Raw genomic sequence first — 26,801 nt, forward strand, 5'->3', positions numbered from 1 at the left:
TTTGATTATTTTATTGTTCCGTACTGCATACAAGTTGTAGGAGTCAATGTTATTTCTCTTAACAACCGCTGGTTTCCAAATGGCAATTGTTCTTTGACATGATCTGTTTCAAATAAGGGATGAAGAGCAGTAATGAAGCTAAAGGCCCACTATAAAAGTACTTCAGCATTCCATGGTACTGACTGCACACGCAGTAATACATTTAGCTGTCCTTTTGTGGACTGTTGCTGCAACATGCTGAAGGTGTTAGGGACTGTGCTGTGAGGAAATGGAACTCCAGAGGCTTCAGATCCAAGAGTCCTCTAATTGAAGACTGTGTCTCTGTGCAAGACAGTCTAAGTAAAACTTGCATTACTCAAACAGTTACCATTCCTTGTCGTTCCCAGCAATAGTAAAAACTTGATGCAACATATAAAATAGCCTTACAAAAGGCAAATATATTTAATAGTGCATTTACAAATTAACTGTCCGATAATGCTGTACAAGACAGGGACATCTATAAAGAGTACCTGAGCAAAAAGGAGGATGTAATTTTTATTTTACATTATTGCAACATTATTTCTAGTATTTGTTTGCTGTATCGACTAGTAAAGGGATATGTTAAAAACAGATGTTAAGATAAAGTTGGGCATTCGTTCCATTTGCAGCTTTTTTAAAAACCTAGGAGAGAAGAGTTCTGCCCCATCAGTTTCAGAAATAGATGTTTAACGTGGTGGAGAACAAGCTGAGCCTGAGCTACCCAAGATAACCAATTCCTTAAGCAGAAGCAGTGTCTTCTGTCATCAGAAAGAGCCATCTGGAAGAGTGCTGGCTCCCTGCCAAAAGCAACCCTTTAACAACTGCTTCTCGTGCACTTTAAGAGACAATGTTCATAATGGCACAACCTGGAGCGTTGGTAAAGGTCCTATTGGAGGAGCAACATATTCCTCCTCTCTCAGTAGCCGCAGGAGGATGTTCTTCTTGTTCTTTGGCCAGGTATAAATGTGAGTGTTCTGCAACCAGGTAGGCACGTGCTCCTGAAAAACAAGAAAAAAGTGAAATCCCATAAGCCCTCCTGAATCTGTACCAGAATTTTGCAGATTCCATTACACTCTGCCAAGCAAGATTTCATTCTGTCTGTTCTAGACACTTTCTGTAACAACAAGAAATTTTAATTTGGCTTCAGAATTGTATTTGGGTTCCTAAATAAATGAACTCCGTACGATCTCACAGCTTGCCTGTCTCTCTTTCCTTACTGCCATCACGTTGGCTGATTTCACCATATTTCAAAGGGATTCTGATCTCAATGACAGGCTTCAAAGGGCTTCTGAAAATAAACACTGAGGAGAGAAGGGCACATTTAGATGCCCCTACCAGGCTGCAGCCCATGTTTCTCCCTTAGCTGCCGAGGATCCACATTCTGTTCAACCCTAAGAATCCACAGGAAAGCTCCTCTCATCCCAGTGGCTTTCTTGAGTGCTGTCCCCTTGTGCTGCTTTGCCAAGCTGCGTGTCCTCTGGCCACTTCCTGAGTCCAGTGCTGAGTGTGAGGGGAGGCTAACACATCTCCACATGAGCAGGGCCAACCTCCCCACTCCCAGCATGTCACATGGGCTGGCCAGTGCCTGTTAGCATCATGGAGCTGGGATCACCATGGCCCCACATGGTGGTGGTGAGCTGAGGGAGAGTGGCAAGCTCAGCCTCCACGTTCTTGTGTCTTTATAGCCTGGGAGGTTTCCATACATACATGTGGGTGTGGAGGTGAGGAGGGCTGTATTCTTATCCCTAATTAAAAGAGGGTCACGCGCCGACCCTTTACCAAAACCAACTCATGCCCACTGTGGTGATAAACATTTATTTCAGGAGAGCCCTTGCTGGAGGCACCAGCAGGAAGCCAGAGCAAGCAAGAAGGTAAGGTTGGTTTACTGCAGGAGAGTTGGACCAGATGACCTTTAAAGGTCCCTACCAATTGTAAGGATTCTATCATTCTGTGATTCCAAGGTAAGCAACCAGCAGTGAAGGCATCTAGCACTTGCTCTCGGGACCCACTATTTAGCAGGGCAGCATGTTCCCAAGCTGTGATAAAATACAGCACAGGTTTACCGAATGAGACCTCTACCTGCCTTTGATGAGAAACTACATTTTTTGGAGGAAGGAAATGACCCAGTCCATCTGGACTTCAGCAAAGCATGTGATGTAAGTCCACATGGGAAATCACTAATTAAGCTTGGAAAGATGGAAATTAGTGTGAGAAATGGATGGTAAGTAAGAAGCTGGCAAGTGGGGACATAACAACAGAGGCACTCTATGCCCAGAGACGGGCTGCAGGCTGTCTGCCAGAGCTGGTCCTGCAGCCAATTGCATTGAGTGTCTTCCATAGTGGAGTTGGTACAATAAGCACTGGCACTCATCAACCCAGGCAGTAATTTTAACATGTAGGAGGTGTGCAGGGGAGGTGTGTTATTTGGGTCCAGAAAGAGTGTAGAAAATTAGAAAGGGACTCTGTCAAGCTGTGGCTCTTCCCTCAGCATGTGACAGCAGCTGTTGTACCAGATCAGAGAGTAATGGGAAAAGGGTTATTGCCTTGCTTTAAATTCAGATCTGTATCTGTTAGCAGAGAGGAAATTCTGAACACTGCAGAAAGAGTGTTTGATAACTTTATGGATCAGTGTAACAGGAACAGGATAGAGCGTGTCAGTGCCAAGGGTAGGGTCGTCCAATTCAGGGCTGTGTTGTGGAGCCTGCTTTGAGCCATGCCTCAGAGCAGCTCTGCTCACAGCTCTGCTCACAGCTCTGCCAGCAGCAGTCATCCTGGGCACTTGCAGCTGAGTGCAACAGGCAGTGCTGAGAAAACCAGGAAGGGACATTTGTGTTGGTTGGCTTGATGCAAGACCAGGTTTCCTCTATCAGTGTGTGACGGGAAGCTGGAAATGCCAGTTCCACCTTAACTGTGTGTCACGTTTTTTCCCCTCATTATTCAATTTCCTGATGAACATTCTTTGGCTCACACAGATCCTTTCCCGTTGGAGGTCGGCTAGCCTTCACATACCATCAGTGCTTTATGATGTACTTCAGATGAGATTAACTCAGCTAGTATCCACGTCCCCAAATGAAACCTCCCAAACTGCTTCTCTGCTCTTTCCCACTGCCAGCTACAATGGTACTTGAACACAAAGAGAAAAAGGGAGGGCAGAAAAGACAAAATGAATCATCTGATTCTATATATATATGTGGCATTTTTCACCCCTGGAATGGTGCAGGTTTTACAAACATTTGATACCTAACCTCTGGATGCCTGTGTTACTGCAGTGTGTCCAAGCCCGCGGGGCTGCTGTGCCCACCACCTTGCTGTTCTCAGTCATGTTTCCACTAACCAGTGAGATGGGAGGCAGAGGTTCACCAAAGATGAGCATGAGCAAGGAGACCAAGCCTGAACAGCAACAGAAAATGCTGCTCTACATAATTCAGCTGAGACAGGCAGCCCTGGAAAAGCTGAAGGGTGATGTGGAAAAGCTGTGGAGTGATAGGCAAGAAGGCTGCCTGGGAACTGCTACGTTGATAGCAGCAGCTGAATCAACCAGCCTTGGAAATTCCTTGTTCACTATCTGAGAGCTGCTGCTATATGCTAAATAGTTTTTTGACACATAAAGTTCAACCAAAACTAACAAAGTTTATTGTTCTTGTGTCTGCCTTGAGGCCCAAAGAAGGCTCTAGCACCCCGTGTGCCAATTGTCTCTGTGGCTCCAATGTTACTGTGCCAAGTTGCTGCAGGCTGCAGGGTCTGCTCACACAGCAGGCACTCCAGGAGCTCCTGAGGCCAGGAGCAGGCCTGCCCTTTGCCCCCAGGCTGACTGAAAATACCAAACCAGCCACTGCCTTTGGTCTGCTCAGTTCCCACCTGTCCCATTGCTGAGCTTTGCACAGTTAATGCAAGTAACAGACCAGCAATGTTTGTGAAGGAAGTGGAATGACATAAAATACCAGGGGTAACGCTCATTACAAAGAATCTCACAAACTCTTGGACATGTTTTCAAACTTCTGAGCTTATATTACACTGAAATCCACAAGTGCTGTGGGATTTCACAGCCCTACGCTCACTCAATGATAATATTGCAGAAATGTTAGGATACAACTCTGGGCACCCAAATGATTAAAGAGAATCTGAATTCCCTCCTCCAAAATGCAGCTGTACCTAGGGGTAATGTGACAGCTACCTAACAATGCACACAGTATTTAGTGATGAAAAGTGAGCAAGAATATCCATTACAAGTCCGAGGAAGAATGCCATTTCTCAACGATAACTGAAGCCATTTAGCTTTTCTGGCCCTGTAAAAATCCAGCAGGTTCTCTCAGCATGAGGAAGAAGGATAAGGGAACCTACTGCTTTATGAACTTCTTCCTCTCAAATGTATCAGTAAGAAGGCCAACAAAATTTCAAGTCCTAAAAAACCATATTGTTTGCCTTTGATGGGCCCATCAAAGTTCAAGCAATGGCCTAGCACTTTAATATTTATGATCCTCTTTATTTTTATATTCTCAACCCACCCTTTTCCAGATCCTCACTTCACATCAGCCATAAATCTCCCCCCATCCCACTCATCAGCATTACATCTGGATAAAATTATAAAAGGGTTAATACAAAAAGCATGCTTGCTGGATAGATGGTCTCTCTCCATTGAAATTCTTTCAATGCTCGAGACAATTTGAGTTTTAGTTACACATTCATCATCAGAAATACATTTTATGTACTGATTTATATTGCAAATGAAATGCTTTTATTCATGTGTACATAAAACTGTAAACTTCTCATGTAAAATACAGCTGGAATATTACCAGTGGGATATTACGAATCAAGAAAAGAAGGGGTTTTTTTTGTTTGTTTTTAGGGTTTCTTCTGGTGCACTGAGATCAAAATAACATGTGTCTAATGATCTGAAAAAAAGAAAATATATATATATATGTATGTATGTTACCTTTTTGGCATTTGGGAAAAGCACAGGGATGAATCTGAAGTTCATGCTCCCTTGTTGTATGAACTCAATCTGCATCTACAACAGAACAAATTGCCAGATTTACTGTGATGAAGGTTGTGTTGCACTGTCTTTGCATGCAGCTGAATCCTATGCACAAAAACATTCATTGCTTACTTAAACTGCTCTTACGTGATCTGATCTAATGCTGGTGGATTCTGGTATCAGGTTTTTTTTGGCCACTTAATCTGATTCTTCTTTACTACAGGATACAGGAAAGGAAAGAATACAGGAAAGATCTGTCAACATTTGAGCATTTACTTCTGTGGTATGAAATAATTGTGGTTTTAGCTGCAGTTTCAGTCCCATGAAATCCCTCTAGAACCAATAAAGCTTAGCTTTATTATTAAAGCCTTCAGCTTCGCTGTTCACTGTCTGTGTTCAAGCTAGGCCCCAGCCTGTCCCCTGTGTCCCAGTTCCCTGTCTGAGCTGGGGCTTGGCCTGTTCCCATATCCCCAGGACACTGGCAAAATGAGGCACAGACTCCCAGGAGCAGTGAGAAGAGCACAATTCTGCTGCGAATTCATCTGTTGGTGCCAGTTTCTGAGATGCTGAACTGCAGGATTAAACTGGGAGATGGGCCTGGAGTAAGAAAGGAGGGAAACTGCAGACCCAAGGAGAAAGGATGAATTGCTTGGCTCAATTCTGAGCTCTATCCCAATGCAGATTGCTGAGATGATAGGTCCCATGTCCTGCAGCTGTCCCCTACCACCCTGTGTCACCAGGGCCTTCCCTTTGCAGCTCTGACCTTCCTTTGCCTCGCAATCCCACGTTTCAGCCAGCGTTAGTGCTGCCCCAGAGAAGACCCCAGTTACAGGATGGCTGGAGTGATATGAAGTGATAGGGACAGGTTCACAGGGGGGAAGGCCAGGCAGCATTAGATAAGGTTGTGCCCAGGGCTGTATGGCAGGGCAGTGCGGGTTCGAGAAGGTGAAAGAAGAAAAGAACATGGAACAAAAAGGAATATGGAAGAATGAGATGTGCGTGTTTAATAGGATTTTTCTTTCTTGAACCTCTTAGCAGATGTTAATGAGCATACGGAGCTGATGAGAGGGAGGATTAATGAATTCCAAAGGGGGGTGTTTAACTATGGGGATTAGTGAAAACAAAGCAAAGAACCTGCCATTTGGAGACAGATTTGTCTTTTCAGAAGAAGAGAGGGAGTCTTTGTAAAGCAGCAAATGCATGTCCTTGCTTACCATCCTGTGGATGTATTTAGTATGTAAGCCGTGTTCATCCCTGTCCAGCTGGGACTCAGCCCCTTCCACATCCTGTTTGTATTTTGGACTGATTGCTATGATTATCATCACCGTCTTCTGTTAGGGAGAAAAGCACTTTTATGAAATTGGGAAATGCAGTGTGTTTGGTGGAGGCAGATCGGAAATCTGCCAGTTTTGTGTTTTAAGTGATCTTTATGTTCTTGGCGAACGTGAGAGGATCTCATTCATTCTGGCAGGAAATGCAGGAGAACTCAGACACTCGTTCTCCTCTTTATTTCTTGAGACCGCATAATATAGAAAAACCAAATGGCAGGAGATATATTAGCAGCTTCCAGCTTCCAGTTGGAATCCTGTAATAAAAAGCTCCTTTTTATCAGCGCAGAGTGCGTATGTACATACACAGGAAAGTTATCTTCTAATGTTTTCCAACAGCTCATGTAAAAGTGCATCTTTTTAACCATGGCTTTCTGTAAATAAAGACACTGAAGGCAGCTGTCTGTGGAAACTGCACCTGGGCCTTCAGTAACAGGAACAGGAACTCTTCTTGCCTGTCCCTCAGTGGTGAGGTGTGCAGAGCTGGGCTGTGGCCTGCACAGGCTTAGGGGTACCTGGCAGCACCATCCCTCCGTGCTGTGAGCCGAAAGCAGTGCTCCTCGCCTGTGCTGCGACCTGTTCAGTCCCAGGCCCCCACTGATCTCAAGTTTCCACTGAGGGTCTGTCCTTCCTATCTGGGAAATCTCTCTCTTCCCTAATGGTGGGCCAGTGAAGAGGTTCAGCAGATGAAAGCCTCCTACTTTTGTTTACCTAGGGCCTGTCTTTTATCCCAGCCACATCAGGCTTTGTAAGGTTTCCAAGTATGCAGCTCCCAGTCAGCCTGGCACCTAATTAACTCTTTCCTTCTGTGCAATATCAAGGGAATTTGCCCCACCACAGGGTCAAAAACAGTAAAGAGCCATTATCCCTCATACTGACTTAACGTACTCCAGAATTACTTTTGCTTCTGCCTGACGTGCATGTAAGCACTTACAGATGTTGAGGGTTTGCGGAGACATTCCCGGGTGCACACACCCCCTGCTTGTGCCCTAACAGTCCTTCCTTGCTTGTGTGTGTGAAGGTTTAGAAGCTGGAAACTGCCTCTACAGTCAGAGCAGGAAAACAGACATCCCTGGGGTGGGGTGTGTGGGGGGGGGGGGGTTGAGGGAGGCAGCCAGAGGAGGAGGAACCATACATGGCAGGGGGAATTGCTCTCTGTGCATCCCAGTTTCTCCTACTGACTGTGCAGGAGTCCCATGGGAATTCTGCCAGTTTGTTTTTTAAGTGTTAACGATGTTCTTGGCAAAACCAAATTCACTGTGGTGTCTAGTTTCAATACCTCAATTATACATGGTGAGTTCGTGCCTAATCTGTCCTGGCAATGATCCCAAAATGCATGGCTGCATTGCCACAGCAGAGGCCCCAGGCTGGCTGTGCACGCAGTAGGCACCATGCCTGCATGGTAATGTATTTGAGCTAAGGTGTTCTGCTGGAACTCCTAAAGAGAAACAGCGCTGGGCTGGGAAGATTGAGTGTCTCTGCTCAGGCTGGGGAGAACCTAGCACTTTGTCGTCTTGTTCCCAGGCCAGGGAGAACTGCCTGGAGTGAGTTAAAGGCCTGGTGGCTTCCCAGCAATGGATGAACGAAAGGAAGCCGCATATATTGTGACATCAAGTCACAAAACAAGTGATTTGTGTCCAGCTTTCTTGTGTTTCTGGAGTACTGTGTCCAGGTCTGGAGCCTCCAGTACAAGAAAGACAGGGAACTGTTGGAGAGGGTCCAGAGGAGAGACACAAAGATGATCAGGGGACTGGAGCACCTCTCCTATGAAGACAGGCTGAGGGAGCTGCGCTTGTTCAGCCTGGAGAAAAGAAGGCTGCAGGGTGACCTCATTGCAGCCTTTCAGTACCTAAAGGGAGCCTACAAACAGGAGGGGAATCAACTCTTTGAAAGGGTTGGTAACTGCAGGACAAGGGGAAATGGTTTTAAGTTGAGGGAAAGAAGATTTAGGTTGATGTCAGGATGTTCCTTACTATGAGAGTGGTGAGGTGCTGGAACAGGCTGCCCAGAGAGGTTGTGGATGCCTTGAGGTGTTCAAGGCCAGGTTGGATGGGGCCCTGGGCAGCCTGGTCTAGCATTAAATGGGGAGGTTGGTGGCCCTGCATGTGGCAGGGGGGTTGGAGATTCGTTATCCTTGAGGTCCCTTCCAACCCTGGCCATTCTGTGATTCTGTGTGATTCAGCTGTGCTGGTGTAGTGGGCCTACCTGGCTTGATCCTAAAGGAGAGATGTGCACTTGCTGCACCTCTGAACTTCCAAAGCTGCTGTGAGGGACTGTGCTGGCAACAATGTAAATTTTATTGCTTACATTGACACGAAATGATGAGAGCAAAACTATCATTTGACTAACAGAATACCAATGTCCAGTTTACATATAAGATGGTTGATTCAGAAGAACCCTCCCACGTTTTAGATAACAGAAGCTACAGGTGAGAAGCGGCATGAACATTAGCCATACTGTGCAGCCTGGGATGAAATACAGAAACGATTTTAACCATGCATGGGTGAAACACTATTTAAATATGAGACAGAGGAACAATTTATCCAATAGCAGCTTCAGTATAACAGCCAGCACTGGAATTTGATAGGAATGCCAGGATTAGCACTTAATTTCTTAAAGACAAAGCTTTGGGACCATGAGAAGCAGAAGTGAGTGAGATCTGCTTATGCCCTCAATCACAGGCCTCCATCATTTCAGTAAGAGCAGGGAAGGGCAGAGTGGGATTTTGCATTTTAATTCAGCTCCTGCTACTATTACAATAATTCAACCATTTTCCTCGGGTCATCTCAGCTGTCAACAAGGTTGAATTGCTGTTACATACATCACCTAGGTAGCGTTCCATCCACTTTATGATGTCAATACCTCGTACTGTGTCCTCAAATATATCGATCTGCAAGAGAATGAAAGTCTGTGGTGAGCATTCTTTTGCTTTTCCTCCCCATTTGGTGGCACTGAAAAAGTTCCCAGGTGCCTGTTTCTTCCCCTAGTTTCCAAAAGCCATGCCTACTTTCCTTAGGAAAGAAACATCACATGCATACAAATGCACACATGCACACATGCATGTACAACATCTCCCCTTTTCTGTGCAGTCCACAACTGCGCAAGCCCCCCTATTCTCAACACTTTTGCATACTGGAACAAGCAATAACCTCGGTTGGTATACATTAGATATTGAAAATGTATGAACTAGATTTTTTTTTTCCTCTCTGTAAATATCTCACGAAAGTGGACAGCTTCCCACCTTCTCTTATCTGCATAGTTGCAAAGCTCCACTATTTTTTGGCTGCAAGGATATATACTGTCAAGTTTTAACTTCATACTGCATTACATTTTCAGAATGTGTGGAGGGAAGTCAGCCAGGTCACTGACACTGAAGCAGGAATCCAGGCTTTAGGCTGAGCAGAGAGATGGAGGACTTCCTAGCACTGAATATGACCATCACTGCTCTCTTCCCTGAACACTCAGCCCAGAAACTGGAAGTCAATGACTGTGACCAATGGAGTGATTATTAACTTCTCCAAGCTTGTGACAGAAGAATTATGTTCCACTTCAAGGGTGGGTTTTTCTTCCCGACATATTTGTTTCCTGGCTTTGGGGCCATTTTGCTGTATTTATTTTTCTGTAGCATGCACCAAGAACTGCCTGTCCAATAGGGGTGCTATTAATGAGCCTTCTGCCCCATACCTCCACGATGCCCAGAGCTTTCTTATGAATTGGCTGTAGTACAAAACTGCTGGAGAGAAATACAATTTCAGTCTCCGGAAAAATTCTTTGATTCACAAAAATAAATAAGCATGGGCAAAACCCCCACTGAGTTTCATTCAGTTTAATGATAGCCACTTGCTTAAACGCTTTCCTGAATTGAAGCCAGAGTGAAGGTTGAGGGGTCAGATAGCATATGTGCTTGAAATAGGAAAATATGAATCAACATTTTGATGAATGCCGAATATGAGAGCCTCTACGGGATCTCTCCTTTGAGGGGGTAGTTATGAAGAAGCAAACTCATGAGAGGTTAAATGAAAATCTGGACCGTTTATGGGATCAGACAGTAGGACACAGATCTTTTCAGGCAGTGATTTTTGAATCCCTTTTAGAAGTCTAACAAAGCAAAGAAACCACGAGATGGACTGTTTCATTAAGCCGTGTGAAATACACCAATTTAAGACCTGTTTTCAGAGGAAAGGTATTCACATCTGAAGAACCAATGATGTAATAGCATCTCAGAAAAGACACTAGGATGGGATGAACGTGAAAACTGACCTTTTTTAATATTGGTATTTCAGATCAAATATGAGACAATGTTAATGAAATAGCTCACAAAAAGACCTCCTGTTATTGCCCATCTGGTGTCACTAAATGGAATTTTCCAGGGTCATTATTAAAAGACATTTCAAAGTATAGAATTCAGTTAAAACACGAACAAATGAAATGGCAAATCACTGTTACAACTTATGGCCAGCTCCTTCCATTTGCGGCCTCCTTAATCTGCAAAATACAATGATAAACAGAAAAGCATTTAAATGGAACATGTGTGCCCTCTGCTTTTTTAAAAAATGCCTCTTTTCTTCCCTGGTCGACTGTCATTTTCTCTGGAGGGTATACTTACAGCAGTTTGAAATCCATTTACAAGCAGGAAGTTCACAAATTTCATGACCTCCACCGCTGTGTCCACGGAATAGGTTATAAAGACCTTGCCTAAGAGAGAATCCATATGAACATGCAGCGCATTAAAATACACCATGGAAAGAGTGAGACTTTCACAGCCTTTCTTTCCCACTGTGCTGTGGGTTCTGCCTACATATGTGTCTGCAGATTATTTACAAAACAAATGCACAAACCAAGTGTTTTTTTCCCCAGCTCTTTCACGTTCGTGAAGTTGAGCTCTATCTCACAGCTCGTGCTATCCAGCTGCGACCTACAGCTGAGAGCTGGAGGAGCCCCCCACATGTTGCCCAGCCTCTCCTCACAGCAGCATCAGCTCCTGTGTAGGACAGGCCAGAAAGCCGAGGACAGCAATGTCTTCAACTACCTTTGCCAACAGTGAAGGAGTCTTCTTACTAATTCAAGAGCCATGTACTCCCTGGTCGAGGTACACCAGCCAGCTAATGATGCCATTTTGTTGAGTAATGCCTTTACCTGGGGACTCTGACTGATAAACTGCAACTTACACATGACTGGAAACTTGTCACAACTCACTCCTTCAGGCCAGAAAGATGCAGTGTGGGTCTTTGAAAGGGGCTTTTTTGCATAGTTTATTGAGGAAAAAAAGAAATTGAATAAAGGAAAAACAGAGGTCTCTGCAGGGCTATGAGGGGATGTTAGTTATGGTATATCCCACTGGTCATCCAGCACAGCATTAAGGAAGCCAGCTCTTCTGAGACCTGGCTTTCCTACAAGAGTTGGAGAGCAGAAGGGTTTGGAGGGCTGGAAGCAGAGACGGCACCTCAGCAGGAGCTTGTGCAGACACTGCTGTGCGCTCCTGACCCAAAGCCCTCTCCTCTAACCAGGTCAGGGAGAAACTGAGGTCAAGACTTGGCATTTTTGTCTGGTTTGGGACAGGCAGAAACACTTCATCCCTGGGGCTTTGTTTGTTATTAATCTTTTACTGTAAGTTTCAGTGCCTCCTGCCTCAAAGGGACATTCTGTTTAGCAAGAAGTCATGAGAATAATCTAAACAGTATTTATTTTTTGTAAACAAAATAACAAGCAATTAATGACAATTAAGTTTTCAGGATTCAAGGGAATAATTCCATTCCACCAGACATAAACACTCACACCCTACGGATGCGATGACATCCAGTATTTTCTTTTCTCGCTCTCTTTGTGCCTTAATGTTGTTACCCCCACCTCAACCCCCTGAGTTTTCCCACCTCAAGTTGTCAGGCTGCTCTGTAAGATCTCACACAGCACAAATTTGCTAACCACTTACGCAACTCTTCCGGCAAATTGCTGGTTCTCAGAGTTCCCTTGGCTGCAGGGTTACTGAGAGGTCTTGGGACAGCAGCTGGAGACGGAAAATTGTCAGAAGGACAACAACATGCTTCATCTGGGCCACATGCCTTTTGGGGCAGCTGGCCGTTAGGTAGCTGGTTGTACAACTGGTTTCTGCAAAGAAAAGCAAGCAAGGATATAAATTACTTCTTTTCAGGTATTTTTTTTTTTTAACACACTAAGAACTTTGTGTATTAGCTCAGTAATGTTCTTGAAAACATGCTTGGCACTTCTACTTAGTTATTATAGCATTTTTTTTACATGAGCCCTCAATACCTTGGTGACAGTCTACCATGAGACACAGTTCACTGCCTCTGTTTTTCTTTTGAGCCCAGCTCCCATCTCCCTACCCTTCCCTTTTTCCCTTTCCATTTTTGGGACTAGGGGGCCCACGGGCCTACTGCCCGCCTGACATGGGCATTGATCTAGATAGCTCCGTGACATGCAGAAGCAACACTATTCACAGGAATAAATTTACCTCATAGTTTAGTACTGCTCAGCATGCAACTAACAGAAGCAAAGAATATTTCTGAGCTAGAAATAGTGCTACACATGTTACACACATACTGGAGCAGAACGGCACGTGGAAACGCTCTTCCCATTGTCTAAAGGGCAACTCAGCTGCTTACGGCACAGCTGCTATCTGAATGTCCTGTGCTGCACAGGAGGTATGGCACAAGGAGCAGGAAAATAGACACACAGGGCACTCCAGTTCCAGCTGTGGTACAGCAAGGAGCTGTTCCAGTTTTGGACAAAACTCAAAAGTTTTGCTAAAGGGAAAAAGTTCAACTTCTTGACCAGCAACAGCAGGCCCAACAAAGGTTTCTCATGTTGGGAATTTGTGTTCTGGAACCATAGCAATCTTGCCTAATATCTGCTCTACTTGAACAAATACACAGAAAGAAAACGATTTTAGGAAGCTTAGCAGTTCTTGTATCACTACGCTTTGGGTTCACAGGTCAAGTCAACAGAAAGGAGAATTCACGCCTATTTTTACATGAGGTGTAGTTTGAATCTGCTGGACTGCATCTGTTGGATGAGTGTTAGGTTTCTCTGAGGGCTTTTCCCCACAGAGCAGTGATATTTAGTCAATCAAGCCCACTCTCTTTTATTTCCTTGCCTTCCTTAAATGAATGATGACAGTCTGGTCACAGCATGTTTTCTGTTGTCACATTAAGATCTGGTTTACTCATTTTGGTACAGATGTTTTCTGTTACAAAATGCTCTATAGGCAAATATTACCATCACATAACTGCTGTTCCTGGAACCAGCATGCAAACACCAGCAGCACAGCCACAGGATAGGCCCCAGGTATTCTGGATTTCTTTTTGCAGAAGCACCAAGAAAAGCAACACGTACCTCATCATAAGCCACAAAAACTACCCTGTGGCTGATTTCCAGATCCTCCCCAAACTTCTCCTTACCTAACAAATATGCCAAAAACTAAGAGTCTGATTATAAATTTCACTAATGCAAAGGATATCTGCTGTACCTCAAAGTTGCTATGTTTTCATTCAAACACTTTATAGCAATTATCTCTACTGTTGCTGCAGCCCCCTGCTTTTCACAGGCCAGAGCAGTGCAGTATTTCAGCTGTCTGTCTTGTTTAGTTTTTCCCGTTCTCTCACTTTTCTATGAAGAGAAAACCATGTATGTGGACATTTGCTCTTTACAACTGTCTGAAAGAAGGTTGTGGCGAGGTAGAGGTTTTCTACCTCTACCTCTACCCCAGGTAACAGTGAAAGGATAAGAGGTAATGGCCTTAGGTTGCACCAGGGGAGGTTCAGGTTGGATATTAGGAAAAATTTCTTCTCAGAAAGAGTGGTGAGGTAGTGGCACAGGCTGGCAGGGAGGTGGTGGAGTCACCGTCCCTGGAGGTGTTCAAGAAAAAGGTACATGTGGTGGTTGGACTAGATGACTTTAGAAGTCTTTTTTAACCTTAATGATTTTATTGTTCTATGATTTTCAAACATGGACGCCTGCAAGTTTAACACCTTTAAAGTACTTTGGCATTTACATAAAAATGGTCTGCTTTCAGATGTGCCAATATCAGTTTTACTTCAGCAGCTGAATTTGGAGAAAACCCTTCACAGGTAATGCTTGTTAAAGGTGCACTTAAAATGGGAGGGAGACTAGAAGCATGGGAAATTAATATTTGAAAAATAGTCAAAAAGTCCCAGCTGAGAAGTGCTAGATATGATGTGTTTTATTACTACATGAGAAATCGTGGAAAATGCTGCAAAATGCAATGGAGAGATACCAGTGTCAGACAAGATTTTCTCCATTTTTCTCTACACTACAGAAGCGATAAGAAGGAAACTGCTGACAGCCAGTGACTGAGGCTCCCAGGCTGGCACACCAAAGAGCTGAAGTCTGCAGTGAGCCTCCAAACTGACCTTTGCTTTCAAGCAGGAGAGCTCTAAAGTTTCAATTGAAGTATTTTCAGCCCCTCATCTCTTAACCTTCAAGCATTTATCTTCCCTTACTGTGTGTGTTTCTGGGTGCGCTGTGACAACATATCAGGTAACTGCCTTTGAAGTCCTGCAGGGTAAGGTCAGGCCCCTGCTGCGTGTGAAGTAGCAAATAAAGGAAACTATCCAGCATCTCGCATGCACCCCTCAGCCCTGGCACGCTAAAGTTACAAGGCTTCAGAATTACAGTACAAAGCCCACAGAATCAGATTAGAGGAGCTCTGAATGCGCACAGCCCCCAAGGCATACTCACGGGAATCGAGGAGGACCAGGGGAGGAGCACAGCCTCTGGAGAGGTCGCTCGGCGGTGCCCTTGGGAGCACGAAGGTTGGAGTAATTGGGGATGACTTGCTGGGCTGGGCGGATAACTCTCATGCAGGGTCCAGGAACAGGAGGGAGCGGTTGCGATGTGTGGGCAAAATGCTGGTAAGCAGCTCTGCCATCTGGGAAGGTGAGAAAATAAAGGCAGCAACTATCATTTCAGCCAACACATTTTTGCTTCAGTTTGTGTTTAGTCCTTTCCAGGCACATCCTCCTTCATTTCTAGGGAAATGGAGCAGGTTGGAGGCATTTGTAGGAATCTCAGACTGAAAGAGGTCACTTACAGTCTGAAGTTACCCCACCTGACACAGTCCAGGTCCCGGCTGCGGGTTGTGCTATTGGGACAACCGACAGTTAAACATTGAGGGCTGCTTCATCCCTGCACGTAAAATGGCTCAGTGGTTTTGGTGGTTTGTTTTTTTTTTTTTTAATTTCTCTCTGGCAATGACTGGAGAAAATGAATCATCCGAACACTCTCATGGAAGCAGATGCAAAATCCTGGAACAAATCAGTTTGTAACAGTAAGGCTAAACAGACTGTGATTATTGTAAATGAAAAGAGAAAAAATAATCTCTGCGTTTGTTATTCCACTTGGTATGAATGTTCTGCCTCGCTGACCTTTTAAGGTCCTGCTGTTGGTCCGGTTGCCATCTAGGAGGCTGCAGGGAAACCCAAAGTAACAATTTTGCTCAAGTAATTCTGAAAAATCTCACTGTTGCTGGCCATGTACACGTAATGCTTTTAATAACTAGCATCCAGTGGAACCGTTGGCATAAATTGAAAGAGAAAGCAATGTAAGCTGTTTGTTTCCCAAATGGGGAAAACTACTTTTTTCAGTCTTTCTGCTTGCAGTTTTCATTAGGCAGCAGCTCTGCACACTTTCAAGCTGCTGTGCACAGATCAAAGTCCAGCCTGGCAGGGCTTATTAGCACTGCATGATTATGGTGTTATGAGTTGGCTCTGAAAGCTGCAATGCTCAAACGCTATTTTTTTTCTCCTTTAGATTGTTTTTTTTTTAATCCCTTTAGCTATTTTGGTGTCATGCTTTTCTTTTCCTAGCAGCCATGAGGACTAATTTTTTTTAAAAATGAAGAGGAAAAAAGAAAACAAAGCTTTAATGAAACCACACAGCTCCAGAAGCCAGCACTTTAAAACCAACTAACCAACCCCCCAATTACAAAGAGATTTCTGATGAAACTGTGAGTCGGCAACATCTTATTTGTTGGATTCTTTTAGGAGATTTTCCTGTCCCTTTCTTTACATTCTAACAGGACAGGGCAAAAGAGGCTGGAAGAACGAAAAATGAAAGTAAGTAGGATCTGCTCAAAGATTCCTCCTGAGCAGTTCCAGGAAAGCTGGCAGGGCTCGTGGAGTTTCAGTGTGGTTTACAGGTTTTTAGGTTGGTGCAAGTTTCACCAGTGCCCTCTGGACATGTTTGACACTGTAGTGCTGTACTGGCTGCCAGCACTGCTGTTCAGAGGCACAGCACGGTCAGGCACACACAGCTTTCATATACGAATAACTGAACAAATGGTCCCTGGCTACACAGCATTGCTGCGAGGATTTCTTTGCCTTCAGAGGTAGTTTTGCTGCTGTATCCCCAATAGCAGGTGTCCAGAACCAGTTCAGAGCCTACAGGCACAATCCATGCTATCGACGCAGCCTGGGAGAGGCGTGTTGCAACACACAAACTGCGCGGCTTTGTTGTGGGCTGCCCCTGCCCAGCAATTATCTGCAACACAAGGAGCTGTCAGGAGGTGATTTATGCCGTACCAGGCAAGTGAGAAACAGGCGTGCAGTTGCCAGCTTCTTGGTCCTGACCAAATCTGCTCCAGCCATCTGAGTTTATTTTATTCTTTTTGCCCTCTGGATATGGTTGAAACACCAGTGATTTTTCTAAAGAAAGCCCTTCAGAGCTCCTGCTTTGAAACAAATGACCTCATTCAGTAAATCTCCTTCTTCTCACGATGCCCACATGTGGAGGAGGTAAACAGTGAGAGGTATTGTGCAACCAGCTCCTCTTCTGCTCAAAGCTAAACTGAAGTTAGAAGGTACAGGCAGAAAAACAGAGGCTCTTCTGCAAATGTTCAGCTGTAGTTGCTGATAAAAGTCCATCTGTAGCCCCTTCCCCACTGCAAAGTGCCGAGACCAGAGGTGAAAACTGCAGCTCTGATACTCCAAGTCTCGTGTACCTAATTACAGTGCATTACTGGAATGAGAAAACTCTTTAAAAAGATGTAATATAAATGCTGTGGAGTCAACAGAAGGTTAAGAAAGAAGGGTTATCAGCCACAGGCCTACAGCTTTTTATTACAAAGCGAGCCCCAAACTGGTTGAGGTCTCCCAAGCCTAATGTAATATAAATTGTATGAAAACAATGATATTGCTGTTGGATGTTCAAAGCTCACTTCATAACAGATAAAAATCTCGGAGACCGAAAAGGAATACTAATTAATAGCAGGCTACAAACTGCGCCGTAGCCTCCAAGAGCCAAAACACCCATATTGACTGAGTCACATCAGTGCTCAGTGATACGATCACCAGCAGCTGAGCGGGGTCCATTTTAAGTAATGGGTTTTCATTTCAGCTGACAGCAGAAAAAATGAGGTTGATGAATGTCATGCTCTTTTCATACAGAAATAAAACACATGCATTAGTTTGGTCATAGAGCTGGTAGATACTGTTTAAAGAGATCAAGGGTAACTACCCATCCTGGTTCTGGCAGGAAATCTCAACCTCGGGGATCCAAGCTGGAGCAAGGAGATCCAGGGAAACAACAGGAATTAAGTCAATAAAGGAGGTTGCAGAATGACTGATGCAAGGAGGAAGAAAATGACTAGAATATGAAATAACAGCAGGCAGAAGGCTGTGTGTGCTCAGCATGACTGACAACGGCTAGTTTCTAGGCAAAATCATTAGCCTCTATTTGATGAGTACTGCGAGCTCTTTAATTTTCTATCTGGCTCAGAGATTTTGCATCAGACAGTCTGGCTGAATAACCCTAAAACCTGGAAATATGAAATGGACTGCAAATCATTTTTTACACATGTTAATAATTGCATGCTGCAAAGGAAATACAGTAGGAATATGCCAGCTCAGTGAATGATGGCTGCAGCACCTCCAGAAAACCTCCTTCAGGGTGAGCGGTGCTACTTACGTGGGCCATGCAGGTGCTGCTCTGCCAGATAGTGGTGCCCACAGAAGCCATAGGCTTGTGCAGAGGGGTTGGGATGGGGCAAGTGCTGGCACCTGGGGTGCTGCTGAGGCTCAGGTCCAAAAAACTCTCTGGAGATCAGTGGTCCTGGGAGGTCCTGGGGGTTCACCATGGACACAAGTGGTAAGGGGAGCTCCAGGTGCCTGACACCCATGATGTCCTGGGACTGGGAGTTGTAACCCGTGTCCTCAGTTGCCAGCTCTGCTGGGAGTTTGTTTCCTGAAGACTGCTGTGACCACGAACTCCCTCTGTTGTTCTCCTCCAGCGAGTCCTCAGGAGCATCACTCAAGCTCTGCTCTGACTTACTGGAGTTGGTATCGGCTGAAAGCAGTGGTCCTGGCTGCATGCCTGATTTGTCCATAGTTAAAAGATGCATCTTGGAATGAACTACTTCCAGTATTGATTCACTGGGGGAACAGAAACGCCCACATTCATCGGGATTGGTATATTCCGACCACGGCCTGCTGTCCGGCTCCATGGCCAGCTGGTGATGTGCCAGTGCTCTGCAGAGATGTGCTGGATTGGCACGTGGTCTCTGGCACTCCTCATCTTCCACGTTCTCTACAGAAGGCTGTGAAGCCTCTTCCAGGGCAGGTTCAGGAAATGGGGAATACAACATGGATTCATCCACTTCCACTGGTATGCTACGGCTCACAAAAGTGCCTGAAAAAAACAGAGAAGAAACACTACAGATTGACCTCCAGAAAGACAAATGCCTATTATCAGTCACTGCTCAACGACTGTCAGTTGGAATACTGAAGAACAGTATGCATTCTTTGCATTCACATTAAGTTTTTCTTAGAAGAACGGGTAGAAATTTTGGCAAAGGAGTAAAGCAGAGGGTTAGCTGGAGTGCAGGTAGCACAGTGTTATAATTTGGACTAACCTGACACGGAGGCCATTTCCCAGTTCTGTAGTCACACAAGAAATGGGGGTCAACTGCCGTGCTGCAAGGTCAGAATTTTCCAGCAAACTGGAAAACAAGAGAAAGTACTCTCGTGAACATGGTACAGCTTCACAAAGGCAATAATCCCAAAATAACTCTATCTCAGAGACTGGAAAAGAAATACTGCTTAGATTTCTGGAAATTACATTTTGTAAAACAGACACTTTTATGGGATTTCTGAATCTTATTGCTCCTGCTGAGACAATGGGGGAAAAAAAAGCACATGAACTGTCTCCTGTAGGTAATTTCTGCACCTGAAAAAAGACAAGGCTGTGTGAGTATGGAGATTTGGCTCAGGCATATTCCAAGGAATTCAATCACGTGCCATATTTTACTTCAGACCTTCTAATAATAGCTTTGTACCGATCCCTTGGATCTGAACTTCACTGCACACCTAGCTGAGCTGAGCAATTTCAAACCTACAGCTGGCTTCCAAGCGTTGCTATTTATTTTATCAAACCAGTTAATCCATTCTATTATAACATGGTTATTATTTCAAATTATTGAGAATTATAAGACAATTTAGAGACTTTGGTTACTGTTGGGATTATTTTTTTCCCATTCTTCAGAATTACTTTGGGCTCCAGACATCAAAATCCTCCCTTCCCTTTGGGGATACTGCCAGTAAGTTTGGCCCAGCCAAACAGTCCCTAATGACAGATGCCTCTACTCCACCTTCTCTTAGAATGACAGCAGCAATGACAGGTGAGTGATGTGCTCTTGTTGTACTCACCCACTGGAACGAGAAGTACAAGCCTTACTGCAGGCTTACACACAGCATCCCATTTATGTTGAAACAGAACACTGCTGGACTTAAAAAAACCTTTGGAAAATGCAAGCATGGTTTCAGTTCTCTTCAGTGTTCTCTGTCCTACCCAGCCTGCTGGAATGCTCAGAAAGGGCTTTGTGACACTCTTGAAGTTCACAGGTGAACCAGCAAAAGCTTATGGTACAACATTCATTCACTATCAGTTTCCATATCTGTGTGCCACAGGGTATCACAGAGGAAAGAAGCTCAAGCAGATAGTCACTGAACACAAGCAGGAAGTGGAAAACACCCCTGGTCCTTCACCCTGAGCTAGAGGCAACCAAGGCCAAAGCACAGCATAGAAATGTGCTGATGCAGCTGTTCTGCTTCCCATACTCAAGCCCTTAATTCCCAGACTTTGGCACAGAAATAGATCAGCACTTTTGATATCAACATGCTGATTTCTGCAGCCATCTTCATCCTTTGGTATTGGGGTGAGATTAACTTGCTCCCACCAGATGCTATTCCCTGACATGGGGTACAGAGAAACAAGTCTGGGACTCATTACTCCAGCTGTTTTCCTTCTACCACATGGAAAAAGCCAAAATCCCAAGAAGGAGCATTACTGAAGAACGGTCCAAGCAATGGAAATGACAGTGTTTGACAAGAGAATCTGACTCAAAAGCCTGGTAAGGCAAGTCAAAATCATAGCACGTTTGAGGAGATCTTAGTGATTCAAGGATTCAGCTTCAGTCACACAGTAGCTTGAACAGAAAGTTCAAATGAAGAACATATTCAGACAGTCACAGCATTAAAAACAGTTGAACAGGGTCACAGAGAAGTATAAGGCAGCGTCCCAGCCTTTATCCTGACTCCTACAGCTATATCCTACAAAAGCAAAGAACGTGCCCAGTCCCACAGGGCAAGAGCAAGGCTTTTTGTTTGTGCTGATCAGATCAAGTGATGTGCGTTCCCCCCTCAAAGTACCTCTGGTATAGCAAACTCTCAGTGTAACATTTACTGGAAAGTAGGATAAAAATTGTGCTTTGCTGCTGCTGGGCTGCAATGTAAATACTCTTCCTCTGTGTAACATAAAACCCACCTATGCAGATCTACCACAGATTCCAGATACACAACCTACGCTGTAAGAACATCCACAGGGAGAGTTTTCCTGAGATAATTATAGCAGCATAATGCTGTTGGCAAATTTTCCCATGTAGACTAGCCCTCTGAGCAGCCATTAGCTCTCATGCTGCTGCTCTTACAGAAGGCAGGGTCTTGTGCTCAGCTGGCACAAATCATACTGCATACTCTTAATCCCTCATTGAGCAGCTCCAATGAGCTGGTTCCTCTTCAGAAAGGGCAAGCTCAGCTGCAGGCACCTGGGCATGGCTGCTCCCCTTCAGCAGCACGTGTTGTCTGAGCACTTTACCAGCAGGTAGAATTCTTCGCAAACACCCAAACATGGCACTTCAAGAACAAATCTGCAAGGTCTGATACACAATGGCATTTCTTCAATGTTGTCTGAAACAGCTAGATCGAAATGCTAGAAAACCCAATGAATCCACGTCCACTCTACCTAACAGCTGTTGGTTTAGTTCCATGAAAAGAAGAACGGATTTTCTACAGAGAAACCAAGAACTCAGTCCAAAGCATGGGGAAGTAAACAGGGGTCTCTTTCTTGACTTCAGCAGGCGACAGGATTTAAGAGTTACTGAATTCTTCTGGAGGATACAACCTTCCAACCTTCCTACCCATTATCAATGGGTATCTGCAAAATGGATTATGCGCAGACTATGAGAACCTAATGCAAGGCACAACAGGGGCAGGAAAAATGCAAAATTATTTTCAAGTTTTCATAGGGTGTATTGACTATTCCTTTCAGAAGAGGGAGATTAAGACCTAAGATACTAAGATATTCCACAATTACTGAGCTACCAAGCACTTCAAATGGCTCACTTCAGAACAGTTCAAGATGTTTTTCCTATTAGTTTGGCCCTCTAAAAGGACACATACCTCTTTATCACTTAAATCAATGCAATACTTAAATGACTGCCTTATCTCCTTCCTATGTAACATGCACTGAACATTATGAAAACTACCCCAAATACCTGAGCAAAAATAATTTGGTCAGACAGAAACGAGACTTTATTCCACCTGCTATATATTTCCCTGGAAAAGCTTTTAGCTTTTTAAATATTGTTTTGCTTAGCTCCTGCCACAGTGCAGCCGAGCAGCAAAGGCTGAGCTTTGACACCTCTGCAGTCCTACTCCTGTGGGCTTGAGGCAGAAGGCACTGAGGGGCCTTTGGTGTTAGAAGAGACAGATCAGTGCAAAGGAGGAGCAGTGACTTCACAAATCTCCTCCTCTCTCAATAGCTCTGCTTGGCAAGGAAGGATGTCAGAATAGCAGAGTTCTGTCTGTAGAGACAGCCCCTAGGGCAAGTTTACCCTGGGACATGCTGTATGCTTTGAGCAATGCTGGTAGTAGTATTTGGATGGGAATTCCCAGGAGAAATCCCCTCACTGCTGGAATTGATAGAGTAGAAACATTCCTCCTCTAACAACAGTGCTTCAGGACATTGGTTTTGCACTGCTGAAGATCTTTGGCTTCTGGAAAAAGACCCAACACTGAGCCCATTATCCCAGTATTTTATGTAGCCTCATGCACTGCAATTTCATTAGGTCTCCTCTGACTTTTTTGTAGGGCTTATCTTGCAAGTACAGTCAAGCAATGGACAGAAAAATAACTTGCTTAAGTCCCTAGTGTTGAAGAATTAGGGTAAACATACTAAAATATCCTAAGAAACCTGTAGCCTGATCCCTTTTCTGGCACCAAGAGCACTGAAGAATGTAGATCATGTGCAACCTCATTTCCAACAACACTGCAGCTTCAAGTCAGATCATGATATTGCCAGGAAGCTTCAAGAATTTAATATACCCCCTGCACCGATGACTATGCAGGAGATTACTGATAACCAGCTGGAGCTTTTGCTTATATTCCTGTTTGTAATAAAAAGAAGAGGCCCTTCCTAAAGGGATATAGTGGCCAAGCCTGGGCTGCTCTCAGAAATGCTAAGGGAACTCCTTAAATATCCATTTTCTTTCTCTTCCTTCCTCTCCTCATGCATGCAGTTCTTCAGCGTGCATCAAATAAGCAAAAAACTTCCTGGGTGGGTGCTCAGCGACCCACCAGACAGTGACCCCGGTTTGTGGGCAGAAATGCTGTCCTAGTTCTCCTGTGAGGTTTCCCAGACCCTGCGTTCTTCCATTTCTCAGAGAGGGAGCTGCTGGTGACATTCCACCAAATGCCTGGACATGCATGAGGCTGGTGACTGCCACCTCTGGACAGCTGCATAAATGGGAGGGGAACAGACTCTTCAGTGTGGACAGACCTAAGAACAACCCAAGTTGGAAGCAAGGGCCAAACTCCTCTAAGAGACATCTGAAAGAAGCAAGGGGCTGCCCAAAGAGACGAAGAGTGCTGGGTCTGGGCCCATCTCTGATGTTCACTTCTGTCTGGTTGCGAAATCCATCAGGCATCCCATTTATTCCCCAGACTCGTCAGGATGCACCATCCCAATGCATACATTAACCATCAATCTGCTTCTAATTAGAAAAGTTCTGACAGTGAATAAACAGAAGAGGAAATCTGCAACACAGTGTATCTGCACTCCTGCCACTTTCAGAGAGGAGGAAAGTCATCTCTAATCTTTTGATCAAAGATCTATTTGCATACACCAGTGAAAAAGAAAACATTTGGATGAGAAAGGAACCTCACCTTTCTTGGTGCACAGCAAGCAAGGGAAGGTTCTTTTATTCACCAACCATACTATTTCTGAAATAACATGGATTTAGATTAAGGCAAAGTTGTGATCACAAGGACTGGGGGTTGATGGGAACTTTTTCACTTCCAAACAATTCCTATGTACTTTGTCTGAATCATTCAAGCTCTCTGGTGCTGCAAATATCCATCTGTAAGATGGGAGTAATTGGATGCAGAACTTGCAAGCTGTCATGAGGATACACGCATCATCGAGATTGCAACCAATGCCGAGATGGGGTCACATAAGTCTAAGTGCGTAAGCAGATCATGTTAAGCACAGCTTTCTCTACAGAGATATCAGACTCAACTTTCCTCAGAAAAACAGAGACAAATCCTTTTAGGAAGAGCAAGCGTTATGTTTACATTAGGAGGGACTTCTTCACTCAGAGGGCAGTGAGGCACCAGCACAGGCTGCCCAGATAAGCTGTGGATGCCCCATTCCTGGAGGTGCTCAAGGCCAGGTAGGATGGGCCCTGGGCAGCTGAACTTGGGGGGGCAGCCCTGCCCACAGCAGGGGGTGGGACTGCGTGGGCTTTGAGGTTCCTTCCCACCCAAGTCATTCCAAGTGCAAATGTGGGAGCTGTTTTGAGTCTAACAACCTAAACAAACATAGCCAAGGGAAACCAAGCTTAGTAGCTGCACTTCACCACAAAGAATTTGAGCTGTTGTCATCATGGATGCTTACCCTCTCCCTGAGGGTACCTTCCACAGTTAAGACCAAAGCAACATGTCACATTCTTAGCCCACATTTTAAACTCCCTAGGGCAGGTAAGGTTTATTTTCACAACTTCTGAGAGAAGAAAAGTGATCTGGAAACAACATTTCTGTTCCATTCTGACTATGGTTGTAGCCATGGCATAAAAGGCTGCTTATACCAGGAAAACAAGACAATATGCTTCCACACCTCCCTGCCTGGCAAATATAATATTCTGTTTTGCAGCTCTAGCATCTCTACACCTCTCTGGGTATACACTCTGAAATGTGAATAAAAGGAACCCTAGACAACAAGAATTAACAAACTAAAAGTGCAACACTCTTAAAAAGCATGCAAGCAGGAACCTCAACTATAGGCAGAATTCCCTGCTAGTTTTCCAGTACTTATGAAATATGAAAATGGCTGCAATGATCTTAGACGTCTACTCACAGGCATTTTAAAAATGCATTTGCTTCCCAGAGATTATTTTCCACCTATTTCTGATGCTCATTAATTTTCCACAGGCACCAAATAACCCCCAAACTGGGATATCCCACAGCCCCACTACATCTGCAAAGCACAAAACCATTAGGCAAAAACTGGGGACAGCTGAGTGGAGTTGCATGGGAGGACCACCCGAGAGGAGCCAACCTCCTTGGGGGCCACGAAAGCCTATTTTCCTATAGCTTTGCACTTTTTGGGGAGCATCTAGTTCCTAACAAGGGAACATCTCCAGCATCTTGAAGGCTGACGTGCTTGCCCCAACCACTCTGCCCTCTGCAGCGTGGGCTGCCGGGTGCGTGGAGAACACTCAGGGACCTGACACGTCTCCCTCAGCTGCTGTGATAACAGCCTTTCACACGCTCGCTCATTTGCTCTGTGAAACGTGCAGAAATGTGTACATCTCACAGACATGCACCCTCTGCCAAACTTCAAAAGCCACTGCTGGTGGTGAGGGGCACTGACTGACACACATAATTGCACACATTTGTTTCCTTCCTTAAAAAGATTAGTGAAAAACAAAACAAAACAAAACAAAACACTTTTTTTTTTTTTTTTTTTTTTTTTTTTTTTTTTAAGTACTATATGCTTCAAAACATAGCTGGTGCTCAGCAGGACCTCAGAGTGTGAGGGCAGCACAGGCAACAGCACAGGCAGCAGAAGCTGCCCAACAGCTGACCCTGCTACACATGGCCCTCACAGCGTACACAGCCTGCGGCCAAGGGCAGCAAAGGGAAACTCAGAGCCTGTCTGAAATGGAAGAGGACATTCCTGAAGTGGTTTGCTAAAGAGAAACAAGCATTTAAAAACTGTCCTCAGTGAGGGATCAGGTGTCCCTGTGGGCATGGGTCCTGACCCAACACTCACCTTCACTCTGCCCACTGCAGTGCTAAACTGCTTCATCTCCTCGACCTGACACAGCCTCAGGCCATTTCCCAGGGATCTGCCCAGCAACGAGGTCACAGCTGTGCCCAACAGTAAGCGGTTGGGCATGCAGGGGGCTGTGGGGGCACACCTGGGATCTACCCACAGAACAACAGGCCTTCTGTCTCAAGGCAGTGGGGCTGCAGAGATGGACACACACGTGCAGTCGACAGCAGCATCCAGGCTGGGCCTCGAGCCTGCGTGGGGTGTGCAGGACAGGGCAGTTCTGGTCTCTCGGTGGTGGCTGAGGATCAGTAAGCCCAAACCTATGGTTCTCACTACTCAGCCCCACAAAACCCACATCCTGAAACAAACGGCTACTGTTTGAAATTAGAGTCATTTTTACACAGCTGATTGTACCGTAATTAAAAAGCAATGCCACACCGGCTCGCTCCCACCGTTTCCATACCAACACCGTGGAGGGCTGAGCAAGCTGGGCCCAGAAACCTGCTTTTTTCCTGCTCTCAGTGGGTCTGAGGGCCTGTCTGGCACTGCTGGGAGCTGCCCTGGCACCGAGGCCCAGGTCCCCATGGCCACCCCCAGCTCTGTGCCAGAGGGCATAAGCTGCGCTGGGCTCACACAGCCATGTAGGGAGGGAGCGGGATGGGACCTGGCGACAGGCACTGCCAGGCAGCTATGCAAATAGGCAGGACAGCATTTCAACACCAGGCGTGTCCCTTTCCAGCGCTTACCCCAAAACTCTCCTGATCAGAAAACAAAAAAAACAAACAACAAAAAAACAGACTGCAGTGAAATGGCTGAAACATGTTGTGACCATCTGTGAAAGTCAGCCTATCGTTAGAACGAGAGAGAAGGGGGAAAAAGGGAGGGAGAGAGACATTTGA

General features: G+C 45.0%; 1 protein-coding gene across 2 annotated transcripts in view; it reads right to left on the reverse strand.

Annotated features, from left to right (window-relative positions):
• Positions 1-412: 412 nt before the first annotated feature.
• Positions 413-26,801, reverse strand: part of TRAF3IP2 (TRAF3 interacting protein 2) — a 26,798-nt gene continuing 409 nt past the window's right edge. The window contains exons 2-10 of one of the 2 annotated variants that reach the window (XM_042812809.1): positions 19,205-19,291; positions 18,262-18,981; positions 15,037-15,226; positions 12,251-12,426; positions 10,928-11,016; positions 9,143-9,211; positions 6,208-6,324; positions 4,952-5,026; positions 413-1,016 (exon numbers count right to left, since the gene is read on the reverse strand). In XM_042812809.1, coding sequence (XP_042668743.1) covers positions 870-1,016; positions 4,952-5,026; positions 6,208-6,324; positions 9,143-9,211; positions 10,928-11,016; positions 12,251-12,426; positions 15,037-15,226; positions 18,262-18,981; positions 19,205-19,220 — 1,599 coding nt within the window. In that variant the 5' untranslated portion in view covers positions 19,221-19,291 and the 3' untranslated portion in view covers positions 413-869. The remainder of the gene's footprint in view (positions 1,017-4,951; positions 5,027-6,207; positions 6,325-9,142; positions 9,212-10,927; positions 11,017-12,250; positions 12,427-15,036; positions 15,227-18,261; positions 18,982-19,204; positions 19,292-26,801) is intronic. The other variant, XM_042812889.1, reaches the window with a different exon arrangement.

The sequence above is a fragment of the Centrocercus urophasianus genome, unplaced genomic scaffold (genome assembly GCF_019232065.1).
Source record: "Centrocercus urophasianus isolate 14NV4802_14NV808 unplaced genomic scaffold, USGS_Curo_1.0 seq_10, whole genome shotgun sequence".
NCBI classification, from domain to species: Eukaryota; Metazoa; Chordata; class Aves; order Galliformes; family Phasianidae; genus Centrocercus; species Centrocercus urophasianus.